The sequence below is a fragment of the Microtus ochrogaster genome, unplaced genomic scaffold, assembly GCF_000317375.1.
Source record: "Microtus ochrogaster isolate Prairie Vole_2 unplaced genomic scaffold, MicOch1.0 UNK41, whole genome shotgun sequence".
Taxonomy (NCBI): Eukaryota; Metazoa; Chordata; class Mammalia; order Rodentia; family Cricetidae; genus Microtus; species Microtus ochrogaster.
Window position 1 is genome coordinate 1,155,147 of NW_004949139.1, and position 12,190 is coordinate 1,167,336.

At 53.3% G+C, this 12,190-nt stretch overlaps 1 protein-coding gene across 1 annotated transcript in view; it reads left to right on the plus strand.

The window, feature by feature from the left end:
• The first annotated feature begins 8 nt into the window (after positions 1-8).
• The window catches only part of Stard10 (StAR related lipid transfer domain containing 10), a 24,939-nt gene continuing 12,757 nt past the window's right edge, over positions 9-12,190 (plus strand). The window contains exons 1-3 of the mRNA XM_026790094.1: positions 9-66; positions 431-750; positions 1,038-1,185. Of these exons, the coding sequence (XP_026645895.1) occupies positions 544-750; positions 1,038-1,185 (355 nt within the window). The 5' untranslated portion in view covers positions 9-66; positions 431-543. The remainder of the gene's footprint in view (positions 67-430; positions 751-1,037; positions 1,186-12,190) is intronic.

A 12,190-nucleotide genomic window follows, 5' to 3' on the forward strand; every position in this document is an offset into this window, starting at 1 on the left:
CGGGCGGCGGCGGCGGAGGAGCTCGCACCCCGACCCCGGCGGGCCCCGTCAGAGAAGCCCGCACAGGTGAGACTCGGCCCCCACGCCCCGCCCCCACCACGGCCCCGCGCGGCTCTCTGCCGAGTTAGTTGAGCGAGTCCTGCCAGCACCGCGCGGGGACTCCGTGCCAGATCCGCACCTGCGATCCCCAGGGTCCTGCCCCGCTCCCGCGGGCTCCTGCACCCGATACGCAGCAACCCCGCTGCTGCTCCAGCGAAGTGTGAGGTGCTCCTTCTGGGAGGGTGTCCCTAGTGACTGTCCTGTGCCGGTCTACAGCCCCTTCGTCCGGGCCAGCACCTGCCCTTTTTGAGCTGTCCGCCGGCCCGGGACCCCGAGTAGCCCCACCCGCGCCCCCAGCTCATTGACTCTGGTCCCCAAACCGGTCTTGCAGGTCCCAGGAAGGTGGCGTCAGCATCTGCAGCCGCGTCGACGTTGTCGGAGCCTCCGCGGAGGACCCAGGAGAGTCAGACTAGGACCAGGGCCCCGGGCCTTCCCACCCTCCCTATGGAGAAGCCAACTGCCTCAACGGAACCCCAAGGGCCTCGGCCCGCCTTGGGCCGCGAAAGTGTCCAGGTGCCCGATGACCAGGACTTCCGCAGCTTCCGGTCAGAGTGTGAGGCCGAAGTGGGCTGGAACCTGACCTACAGCAAGGCCGGCGTGTCTGTGTGGGTGCAGGCTGTGGAGATGGATCGGACTCTGCACAAGATCAAGGTAGGATTGCTCGATGGTACCTGCAGCCTCCACTGCTCCCTAACTCTCTCGCAGGCTTCTTGTCCTGAGTCAAACCGGGGGCCCACAGAGGGGTGCATCTGGACCCAGAGCCTCCTACTGTAAACCAGGAGGAGGTATGGCAAACTGAGGCCCAGACAGCGCATGTGGGCATGACTTCACTGCACTCTAACCCAGGCATGCCTGCATGTTTGGGAGATGGGTGGTGGCCAGGGGAATAGTTTCTCTCAGGGAGATCTCTTCCAGAATAACTTCCACTTGGACTCCAGGCAGGAGAATGCCCCCTTTGCTCCTTCACTCCTGGCTCTCTAGTCTGCGATGGGTCTTCTCTACTTTCTGCACTCTTGGGTGCCAAGGATAAGATTCCTTCCTGCTTGGTCCCTGGAGTCCTCCCTGTCGTCTCTGAGTCTCCAGCGGGCCTTTAGGGCTGTGGTTGGCAGCTCCTGAAGACTCCCTTGCTCTGAGCCACACTGGAGGGTGAGCTGGGGGAGGCAGGGACCTGGGGTCGAGGGAAGGCAGTTGTGTACTCACCAGCCCCTCACAGCCATGTCCCCTCCTCCCAGTCCCATGATTCTCTTCTCTGTCATGACAGGGCAGGTTGGGGGTTGATGAGGCAGAGATCCTGGTCTAGGGGCCTCAGTAGCTGTCCTTCACACGTGTGGTTTTGCTGTGTGTGAATGCCGCGTTTCAGGGTGTGAACTTCCCTTTAGAGGGTTCCTGAAAAGGCTCTGCCTTCACACCCTGCTGCTGCTCTGGGTCAGGTGAGGATGCATTCCTGTTCTTAGAGGCCAGGGCACTGGATTGAACAGGTCCCTCCTGACCTCACACCAGAACCTGAGGTGCTGGCCTTCCCTTCTGGTACTATGCTTTTCTGCCTTGACTTAATCATTTACAGCTTTATCCACCTGTTCCCACATGATTGGCTTGCTCTTCCTGTTGTCCCTTTGCCCTCTGTGACTGTCTCTGTACGCCTTGGACAACTGACTCTCTCTGGGTTTCTGTGTATACCTCCTTCCTCTGAGTCCTGTCCAAGCTTAAAGGCCCTGGGCTGGAGCTCCTCCAAGGCCTAGCCTATGTCTGAGCCTGAGGGACGAGGAAGGAAAGGGCAGCTGGCAGTGCCAGCGTGTTGCTGCCCGCATGCAGGCTTCTCTCCCACAGCATCCGCAGGGACGTGATGTTGGGGAAAGACAGGGAACAAAGTGAAAGGTGGTGGCCTGTGGCTGAGAGAGAGGGTGGCAACCGGGAGGATGCAGGGGCTGGGAGTGTGGCTTCCCTACAGGGCTGGCTCTCTAGGGTGTGTGTGTGTATGTGTGTGGGTACTCCTACCCTTTGTCAACAGGGCGGAGCTGCCTCCCCCATCTTACTTGGTTAATGGATAAGCGCAGCTTTGCCCAGGACAGGAGTTGGCAGGCGTAGGGACTAGGCTGCCTTAGACAGACTCTTTGTGGCTAGGTCGGACTTGAGATTATTTGAAAAGCTGTGGTGTCATGGGCTTCTGGGCAGAACATACTTTTTTTTCCCCCACACACATTCCAGTACTTCACCTGCTGAACAGAGACTTTTGTACAACCTACCTAGTAATCCTGTCCTCCTTCAGTGGGGTGCAGGTGAGGATCTGAGAACCAGAGAACCCCAGGGGCCAGCACATGGTCACATGGCTATGTCCCAAGAGAGAGCATGGAGCCTTGATGGTTAGCCTCTGAGTCTAATCTTGTCTCTTAACTCTTCTCTCCTACTGCCTCCACCTCAGTGTTTCCCACAGTAGAGGAGGTGAGCAGAACCTAAGCCCAGGGGAGCCGTGACACCTCAGCTATGGGTGTTACCAGTGGCCAGCCTCCATCCCTAGTCCCCTCTGCGTGGCAGTTGGAGCTGAGTGATAAGCAGAGGTCTCTGAGCTTCCTGTCCCTAGATTCCAGGACTTGCAGTTGCCACACAGTTAACCCTGTTCTTGATAAGTGCCCTGCTCCTGGCCAAACATTTTCCCTTGGTTATCTGCTTTAGTCCTGGGTAGTCACCAGTCTGTCTCTTACAAGCAAGGGCATCACACAACTGAGGCAGGAGAGCAGCCCAGGCCAGCCTGCTCCAGAGTTGCTGGCCCTGTCAGATGAGCTTGCATCCTTAGGCAACAGTGGCCTTTAACCCCATCAATAACTCTTTGAAGAACTGAAGGACTTTATGTTCTCATCATACCATTCTTGATTGATGGATGGCAAAGCTAAGGCCCAGAGGGGTGGGTGACTCTTGCCAAGGTCAGGTAGAAGCCAGAGCCCTAGGGATCACTGGGTCATTTCAGGAAGCTGGGACTCAACCTCACTTTTTTGCTGAGATTCTGCCCACTGTCCTCCGCTGTCTCCTGCACCAGGGCATGCCCTGTGCCCTGTGATTGTGTGTGTGTGTAGGGGAATGGCACCTGCCTATTTACTTGATTGATTTTATCCTGCTCTTCTCCCTGTCTCTGTGTCCAAAGGTCCCTGGAAGCCACCATAGCTCTGGGTCCAGCAATCAGAGCCAGGACAGAGGACAGGGGTTGCTGGAGGCCGCCCCTACTCTCTCCCTCCCTCCTGGCCTGGTTTCAGGCCTGGGCTCTGGGTAGTGGACAGGAGGCAGACAATGCTGCCTGCAGGTCTAGGCCCAGTACCAGAAGCAGATGTTGAACATGGACCCCAGAGAGCAGAAGACTGATTAGAACCCAAACACAGGTTTCCCAAAGCTGTGAGGAACAGAAACCATTTCTCAGTCAATCAGGGAACTATCTGAATAAACTAACTTCTGGTATCCTTTTGCTGTATTTGAGTGAGGCATGTCCCTTCCACTCTGGGCTGTCTGCCCATCTGTCATTGCACCTTCCTGACATAGGGATCTCTGGAGAGATGCAGGGCAGCCCTGGCCCTTGTGCTCTGGATGACCTGTGCCCGGGTCTTCTGATGCCTGCTGCATTCCTCTCCATGCCAGGCAGAGGACGACTCCTGGGTCCTTCCCACCGTTCTCAGACCTTACTGGACTGTGGGATGATGGTTCTAAGTGGGCCCGGGGCACAGGTGTGTGAGCACACACAGAGGCAGAGGTGAGCCTAAGAGGAACCAGCACCTGTACCAAGAGCAGACTGATGTCAGAAGCTCTGGGGACTCGGAGTTGGAGCAGGGGGGAGAGAGCTCTGAAGAGTGTATGACTTCCAGGTCAGGAGTCCTCTCTCTCCTTTGGAGGAAGTCTAGGTGTCCCCTTCTGGCCCTGACCCACTGTCTGTCTGTCCCATGCCATAGGCACCTGGAAGACAGTCTCTCAGCCAGTGTCCAGAGGCGCCCATCTCATGAGCCTTTTCCTGTCTCCTATGACGTGGGCTCACTCGGGATCTCTGAGGACCTTTCTCACCCTCAATAGTCTGAGACACATTGGGCAGTGGTGGCGCACACCTTTAATCCCTGCTCTCAGGAGGCGGAGGCAGGTGGATCTCCATGAGTTCGAGGCCAGCCTGATGTACAGAGTGAGTTCTGAAACAGCCATGGTGGTTACACAGAGAGACCCTGTCTCGAGAAACTAAACTAGAAACAAAAAACAAGCAATAACGACAACAACCACAACAACAACAACAAAGTCTGAGACTCAAAGCTGTGCTGGGAAAGACAAGGGGTTGGGTGCATAAGTCCAGGGCTACTGCCAATTTTTTTTGTCTTTTTAAAAAATGATTTATTATTTTTATTTTATGTGCATTGATATTTTGCCTGCATGCATGTCTGTGTGAGGGTGTCGGATCCTCCTGGAGGTAGAGTTACAGGCAATTGGAAGCTGCCATGTGGGTGCTGGGAACTGAACCCAGGTCCTCTGGAAGAACAGCCAGTGCTCTTAACTGCTGAGCCATCCCTCCAGCCCTAATTTTTTTCTTGCTGAGCCTGCTATCATCTTGTGGGGCAGGACGCATCGATCCAATGGAGCAGATATGGACAAATGGAGCCTTGGAGTTGGAGTTCACTTGTGCAAGATCAAATGGTTAGAAGTGGCTAAAGGCCCTTTGTCCTTCCCCCAACACACACGAAGTTGCCTTCTCTCTGTCCCTTGGCCTGGCTCTGAGTCCTGTTGGGCCATTCTGTCTCCAGAACCCCATGGAGACCCAACCTCTGTCCTTGGGTCTTTCTGTGTTGTGTCATTGTGAGAGGACACCTTGGAGGGGACCCAACTGGGTAAAAGTCCAGTCCTTACTGTGTGATCAGAGGGTCACTTTACCTTTCTGGGTCTGTTTTCTTACCTGTGGCGCAAGGCTGGGAGCTGATATGGTTTTAGGATCTGGAGCTGGGGAAGTTTAGGCCCTAGCTTGGCCTTTGCCTCGTCCATCTCCACAGGACGTTGCTGGACAGGTGGTTTGTAGAGGTGATGACACTTCACTGCAGGGCCTGGGGGAAGGATGGCCAACTAAGGCCTTGGTGGTCTGTGCCCAGAGGTGCGCACTCTAAATCCAGGGATGGCACTGAGGAGTCCCGCCTTGGCTCTGGCCTTCCAGAGCTGTCCTGGGGACCAGAGCCCAGAGAGGGACCCACGGAATTAATAGTTGTGCTACGGGGAAGGTGGTGGCTGGAGGTATTGAAGATGCCGTCCTGCTCCAGGTGCCTGCTTGAGTTGAAGCTGCACAAGAGAAAACATAGGATTCAAAGTCTTGACTGAGTGGCCCCGGGCAGACTGCTTCCATTCCTCGTCTGCTCCACGTGGATAGGAAGTGTCAGCTTGCCTGATGCTCAGTCAACACCACTGGATAGCCGCTCTACCTAGGCCCGTGCTGGAAGTAGGGACAGCCAGAGCGGCCACTGAGAGGGTTTCCTGGAGCACAATGCCTAGGTGGTGGCTTGGACTTGAGAGGGAATAGGAGTTTGACAACATCGGCAGCATTCTGCACAGACACAGAGAGAGGGAGACAAGACAGGACACTGGGAAAGGTACCCTGGTTGAGAATGGGGACTAGCAAGGGGTTAGAGAGGCAGGCCAGGCCTCTGGCCATCTGGAGTAGGTGCCTCATGGTACCAGAGTTTTGCCGTGAGGAGAGGCTGCTGCGGCTGCATCTGTCTAGGCAATGGTGCTGGGTGTGAACTGCAGCAGGGGCTGTGGGCAGTGCAGCGTGGGGGCATCTGGAAAGATCAAGGGATGACAAAGTGTGCGCTGTGATTTGCCCAGTGGTCCTGACAGTGGGTTGGGGGTAAGGGAGCCCTCAGCTCCTAGGCTGACTTGGTGCCCTCCACACCCAGTTCCCCAGGCTCCAGCTTTTAAACTTTAACGAGCCTCAGCTCAGTTTCCAGGCGAGAGTGTTTAAAGTTTCAGGAGAAGAGAGAAGGGAGCGAGCCCTGGAGACAGCTGGGTTCTCTCCTCCTTTGTGCCTCCACACCGGGCTGGACCACCTGGAGCCAGAGCCCTGGGAACCCTGGCCCTAGAGGCTCTCTGTGGAGGTCTGGGACCTAGGCTGGGCCCCTCTAGAGTATTCCCACAGGCCTGGGTGCCAGGTTGCCAACCAGCACAGATGGGAATAAGAACCCGATCACTGCCCAGACCCCTTACCTGGGACAGCTCAGACTAGGTGTTGGGTTGTCGGTATCCCCAGTCCTCTCTTCTTCATGCCCTCTTCCAGCGTTCTGTGTGAGGTAGATGCTGCAGGCCCCTGTAGAGATTAAAAAACATGGGAATGAAAAGCTCCTTCCAAATAAACTCTTGTCACCTGCCGGTAAACGGAGCCTAGGGCTGGTGACTCTGGGCAGCTGGCGCTGTTCTCTGGGGCATTATTCTATTTATTTATTTTTTACATTTTATATGTGTATGTGCACATATGCATACACACGCGTATGTCAAGGCAAGGGATGCAGAGGACAACTTGCTGACGTTGGTTCTCTGCTGCTATCATGCAGGTCCCAGAGGCTGAACTCCGGTCCTCAGTCTTGGTGGCCTCACTGCCGATCTCTGGGCTTCACATACTTTTTAGCGTTCTGCCTTTCAGCCTGGGCTCCCATCTCTAAAATCTTTGTGTCCCGGGACAGGTATCCCAAGAGTCCACACATTTAAGGAGTGTATGTTCTATGCCAAGTATTATGTTATGTGGGAATTTGGCATCCAATCATACTTTTTATATCCTGTTGTTATGAGGCTCATACCCTGGCAGGGAGCCAAGCAAAACAGAAGCAAACAGCTGAAGATGATACCAGAGGGCGGCTCTGTTCTGAGCACAGGGTAAGGTGGCGGGGGTGGAGGATTCTACGTCTGGGCTTCTGTGTGTGGAAATGAATTGTGGGTGGCTGTGTGTGACAGCCTTCAGACGAATGAGCTCCCCACAAGCAGGTACAAGGTTCCCCAGTGCCAAGCAGGCACCTGAGAAGTTTGGGTCACTCCACACTGAATGCATGTGTGTGCCAAGTGTGAGACTGTGTGTTTCTGTGTCTGGCATTACTCTTTGTGTGAGTCACACCCCCTCACTGCAGGAACAGAGTTGTCTCTGATCCAATTATGTCTGCTCAGCTGTCTCCTGGCAGCTCCTGCCCCCTGGTGCAGCTCTGGCTCTGCCATGGCTTTCCCTTCCTGCTTCTTTGTCTGCCTCTGGCCTCGCTCTGGGTCTCAGGGCCTCCGTTTTTTTAGCTCTGACTCTTCTTTTCTCCCTGCCTAGTAGCTGCCTGGGTCGCTGATAACTCTACTTGCCTCTTTTCCTTTCTATTTTTTTCTTTCCTGGTCTCAGTTGTTTATTCATCTAGCAAACTCCTTTTGCTATCTGCCTGCTCTGCCAAGCTATTGTGTTGGGGTTATAGAGGGAGATGAGACCTGGCCCCTCCTCTCCAGAGACTGCAGGCCTGGTGGAGGAGAATGGAAAGCCTTGAGAGAGTGCTGGGGCAGAGCCTTGGGCTGCGACCAGTGCCTGGGGAGAGGGAAGGGGATAAAGCAGTGCTTCAGCAGGGAGCAGTGCCTAGGCCCAGCCAGCTCTGTGGGTTCCCAGATGGGGCACACTGAGGCTGAGGAAGCAGGGAGGCAGGACAGTTAGATTTGACCCTGAGGCTCTCAAGCTTGGCAGTGCCATTGTCAGTTCCAGGGTTTAGAAAACTCCCTGGCTTTAGGGGACCAGTTGACTTGGAAACCTGGAGACTTGAAAGAGGATATGGCTACAGAGGCCAAACGGAGATGGTGGGGCCTTGCCAGGAAGGCTGTGGTGCAGCAGAGCTAGGAAAAGGAGAGGAAGCAATTAGTCCGGAGCCAAACTTGGGTTCCAGACACTGAAGGGAAACAGGTTCTTCGGACAGCATCTAATCAGCTAGTACTGGACATGGGGAGCCCAGTGGCCTGGGGCCTGGCTGGGGCTTGGTGCCCAGAAGGCTACTGAGGGAGCATCTGGTGCTTGCTAGGTCTTTAGTTAGGGACATCGTCCATGGTGGTCCCTGATAGCCAGGGGAGTGTTTGTCTCTGTGTTCAACAGTAGCCCTGGTCCTGTCTTGTCTCACTTTACTGGGCTCCTCCTCCTTCATTTGTCTCCCCCTGTCCTCACCCTGCTTTGGAAAGCCAAAGGAGCAGAACAGGAGGTTCTCTGCAGCCTTCATCACTACTCGGAGCTGGGCCTGTTGCTGAAGCTGAGGCGGGGATGTCCAGGGAAGCTGCTGGAGACCCGTGGGAGGGAGGGCACCAGGCAGAGCAGGGATGAGTCACCCAGGCCTGGATGGAGAGCAGCAAGGAAGGGCCTGGGTAGGTTCTGCAGGCAGCTCTGTTACCAGAGCGGCAGGACGCCCCTCCGCCACCTGTCTTGGGGGTAGTGAAAGTTGAGTTGCAGGTAGTTGCTGCCAGACCCCTTTACTTTAGAGAAGGATATGGGGACCAATGGCCATTTTACAGGTGTGAATACTGAGCTGGAAGAGGGGATCAGAGACTTTGTATCTCTGTCAGCATGTGTGTTGTTCTCCAAGCAAAGCCTGCCCCAAGATTCTCTCCCCATTCCACCCATACCCCATAAGCCCTAGCCTCAGGCATGGACAGTCCTCATCTGGCTAAGTGCTGGCTTTCCTCGCATTCCTCAGTTCCTGCAGACCAGGTTCAGGGGTGGACTCCAAGCCGCCATTCACTAAGAGACACTGACTTTCCATAGAGCGGGCACAGAACCCGGCACAGCGGGCACTCCATTAACAGTTACTGAATGGATGGATGAATGAACGGGCTGAGTACCCACGGGACAGCTCCATTTCCTACCTTAGCCTCGTTCACTCAGGGGGACTCAGGTTACCTCGGGCAGCTGCGTGTGCCTTCTCCTCCCCTAGGCCATCCATTTCTGGTTCCCAGTTTGCACCGGCTTCTGCCAAGAGTTTCTTCCCCTTTCACCTGAGTACCATCTGCCCGCCTGGCTTTCTTTTAGGGTTTAGCTTTGCCGTGTTTTCCTTTGCCTGTAGTTCCTTTTTCTTCTGTCTCTGCCGGGACCCTTCAGGATCATCATTACCTGTTCCCGCGCTGACCCTAGAGTGGGAAACCCTTCTGGTTCCTACTCCTAACACGGAGTCAGTCTCTATGGCAGACAGTGGCATGGAAGCTTTCCAGATAACCTAGGTATCAGCCCACGGGCCTCAGCCCGTGAGCCTCGGCTTCCAGGTCCAGGGAACAAGGTCTTAGAGGTGCTGATGGAACTTCTTTCTTCTTCCTTTTCTTTTCTCCCCTCCTCCCCCAGGAGAATCATGATTCATAAGGCTAGAAAGGGCAGTTGGGGCCAGACCCCTGGGGGAATTTAAATCCAGGCTGAAGAAGCAGTTGGTATATAATAGGGCAACAATGAAAGTTTCTTTAAACAACAATTTTATTGCCAGCCTGTGATGGTGCATACCTTTAATTCCAGCACTTGGGAGATAGAGGCAGATGGATCTCTTGAGTTTGAGGCCAGCCTAGTCTACAGAGCTAGTTCCAAGACAGCCAGGGCTACACAGAGAAACCCTGTCTGAAAAAACAAAACAAAAAAGGCATGTGCCACCTGGCAGATGTGCCCCACCAACTACCACCTTGGCCTGGACAGAACTTCTAGTTAGGACACTAAAGTGTTTATTTATTTATTTATTTATTTTTGGTTAGGTCTCACTGTAGGCAAGCTGTCATCAAACTAATTTATTCTACTGCTTTAGCTTCCTATGTACTAGGATTACAAATATGCAAAATGAAATGGTGTTTTTATATTTCATAAATATTATTGCAATAGTAAGAAGAATCCAAAAATTATAACCTAGAGAAGAGGCATATCTCCAAAGTTGCAATTATTAGGGATGCTGAGGCAAGAGGATCATTTATACTTGAGTTTGAGGCCAGTCTCGGTAAATGGCAAGAACTTTGTGGGGGCCAGCCCAGTGTGTAGCTTTTCGGCACTTGGTGGAGTGCTTGCCTGGCCTGTGCAAGCATGGTGCTCTGCGTTCTTCTCTCAGCGCTGCATGGACTGGATGCAGCGGCACACGGCTGCGGTCTCTGCACTTGGGAGGCACAGATAGGATAAGAAATTTGAGATGATCTTTGGCTATGGAGCAAGTCCAAGGCCAGCCTGGTCTACATGAGACTATTTCAAGAAATTTTTTGTTGTTGTTGTTTTGAAAAAGAAACACCATCCACCCCAATCCCTGGTTTCCTGAGGGGACATCCCCAGAACTCCTTCCAGCTCTTTTTTGAAGGCGTAGGTAATCTGTGAACATAGTAGAGACCACACACAGGGTTCTGTTTTGTCTGTTCACATTTGCATTGGTGGAGTTGCTCGTATCACTCGAGTTATTAATGCATGAACATTCTGGCAGCTGCTTTCTACTAGGCTGTTCTGAGCTCTGAGGGTTGTAGAGCTGTCTGTGAGGCTGCCCCTGTCCTGGGTGCGGGGAGGAAGGGGATGGCCAACACAGCCCTTGGTGGCTCGGTAGTCGTCAGGGTAGTGTGTCATTCTGAACTGGACTGGGCTTGCTTAGGCTGTGGCTCAGTAGTCATCAGGGTGGTCTGTCATTCTGAACTGGACTGGGCTTGCTTAGGCTGTTCTCCAATATAATTTTCTAATTACAAATGCAATAATATACTCATGAATATTGTAACAGAACTTTTATTTTTTCCCAAGTACTGGGGTTGAACTCAGGCCCTCGTGCAGGCTAGGCAAACACTGCCTCTGACCTACATCCTCAGTTCGTTGTGTGTAGGTGCACCTGTATGTGTGTGTAGGCACATGTATGTATCAGAGACCAGAGAGAAACCTTGGCTATTATACCCCAGATACCATCTACCGTGCTTTTTTCTTCTCCTTCTCTTTCTTCCTCTTCTTCCTCCTCCTCCTTCCTTTCTTCTTCTTTTGTTGCTCTCGTGTCTTTGATTGGCCTGGAACTTGACAAGTACACTAACCCGGCCTGTGAGCATCAGGAATCCAGTTGTCTATTTCTTGTAGTGCTAAGATTACAAGTGTGAGCTACTGCCTTAAAAAAATCATTATTAAATTTTATGTGTATTGGTGTTTGTCTGCACAAATATCTGTATAACATGTGCCAGAAGAGGCATCAGATCCCCTGGGACTAGTGTTGCAGGTGGTTGTGAACCTCCAGATGTGTGGTAGGAACTGAACCTAGAAGAGCAAGTACTCTTAACTGCTGAGCCAGCTCTCCAGCACGCTCCCCTCACCCTAGGCATGCTCCTCCCTCCCCCAGCAACCTCCACTTCCATTTTTAACATGAGTTCCAAGGTCCTGATTCTTGAAAATCAAGTATTTTGCCAACTGACCTCTATCTCCAGCCTCCCAATCTCCTCTTTAGCGTGTGTGTGCATGGGGCCTGTGCCCTCCCCTGGGAGCGTGTGTGTGTGTGTGTGTGTGTGTGTGTGTGTGGAGGTCAGAGGTGTGTAGCGGGTATCTTCCTCTTTGGCACTCTTAGTTTTTGAGACAGGGTCTTTCACTGAACCCCTGCTTGCTATTTCAGCTGGGCTGGCCGGCCAGCTAGCTGCCGGGATCCAGCTGTTTTCGCCGTGTGGTCTGAGGTTGCGGTGGCTTTGGCTTGGGTGCCGAAGGTCTGATCCCAGGCTTCCGCTTGCATGGCAGCGCTTTCCTGCTGAGCTGCTCTCTCCAGCCCTTTCCTTAGCCTTTTTTTTTTTTTTTTAACTTTTTATTTTGAGGCAGGGTCTCATTAAGTTGTCTAGGCTGGCCTTGAACTTCAAATCTTCCTGCTTTAGCATCTCAAGTACCTGAGATTTCATAGCTGTGCCAACCAGCCTGGCTGCCAAATTGTTTTCTAGAATGGTGCAGTTAGTTGTTCTTGTCACTGTGTGAGATTCTTGTCCTTAGGTCTGTGTGAGATTCTTGTCCTTAGGTGGGAGGCTGCCGAGGACCTGACCCAAGGCCTTGTGCTCATCCTGTCACTAAACGACTGGAACCCCAGTAACACTGTTAGTACATCCTTATAAGAACCCCGGTAACACTGTAGTACGTCCTTATAAGAAC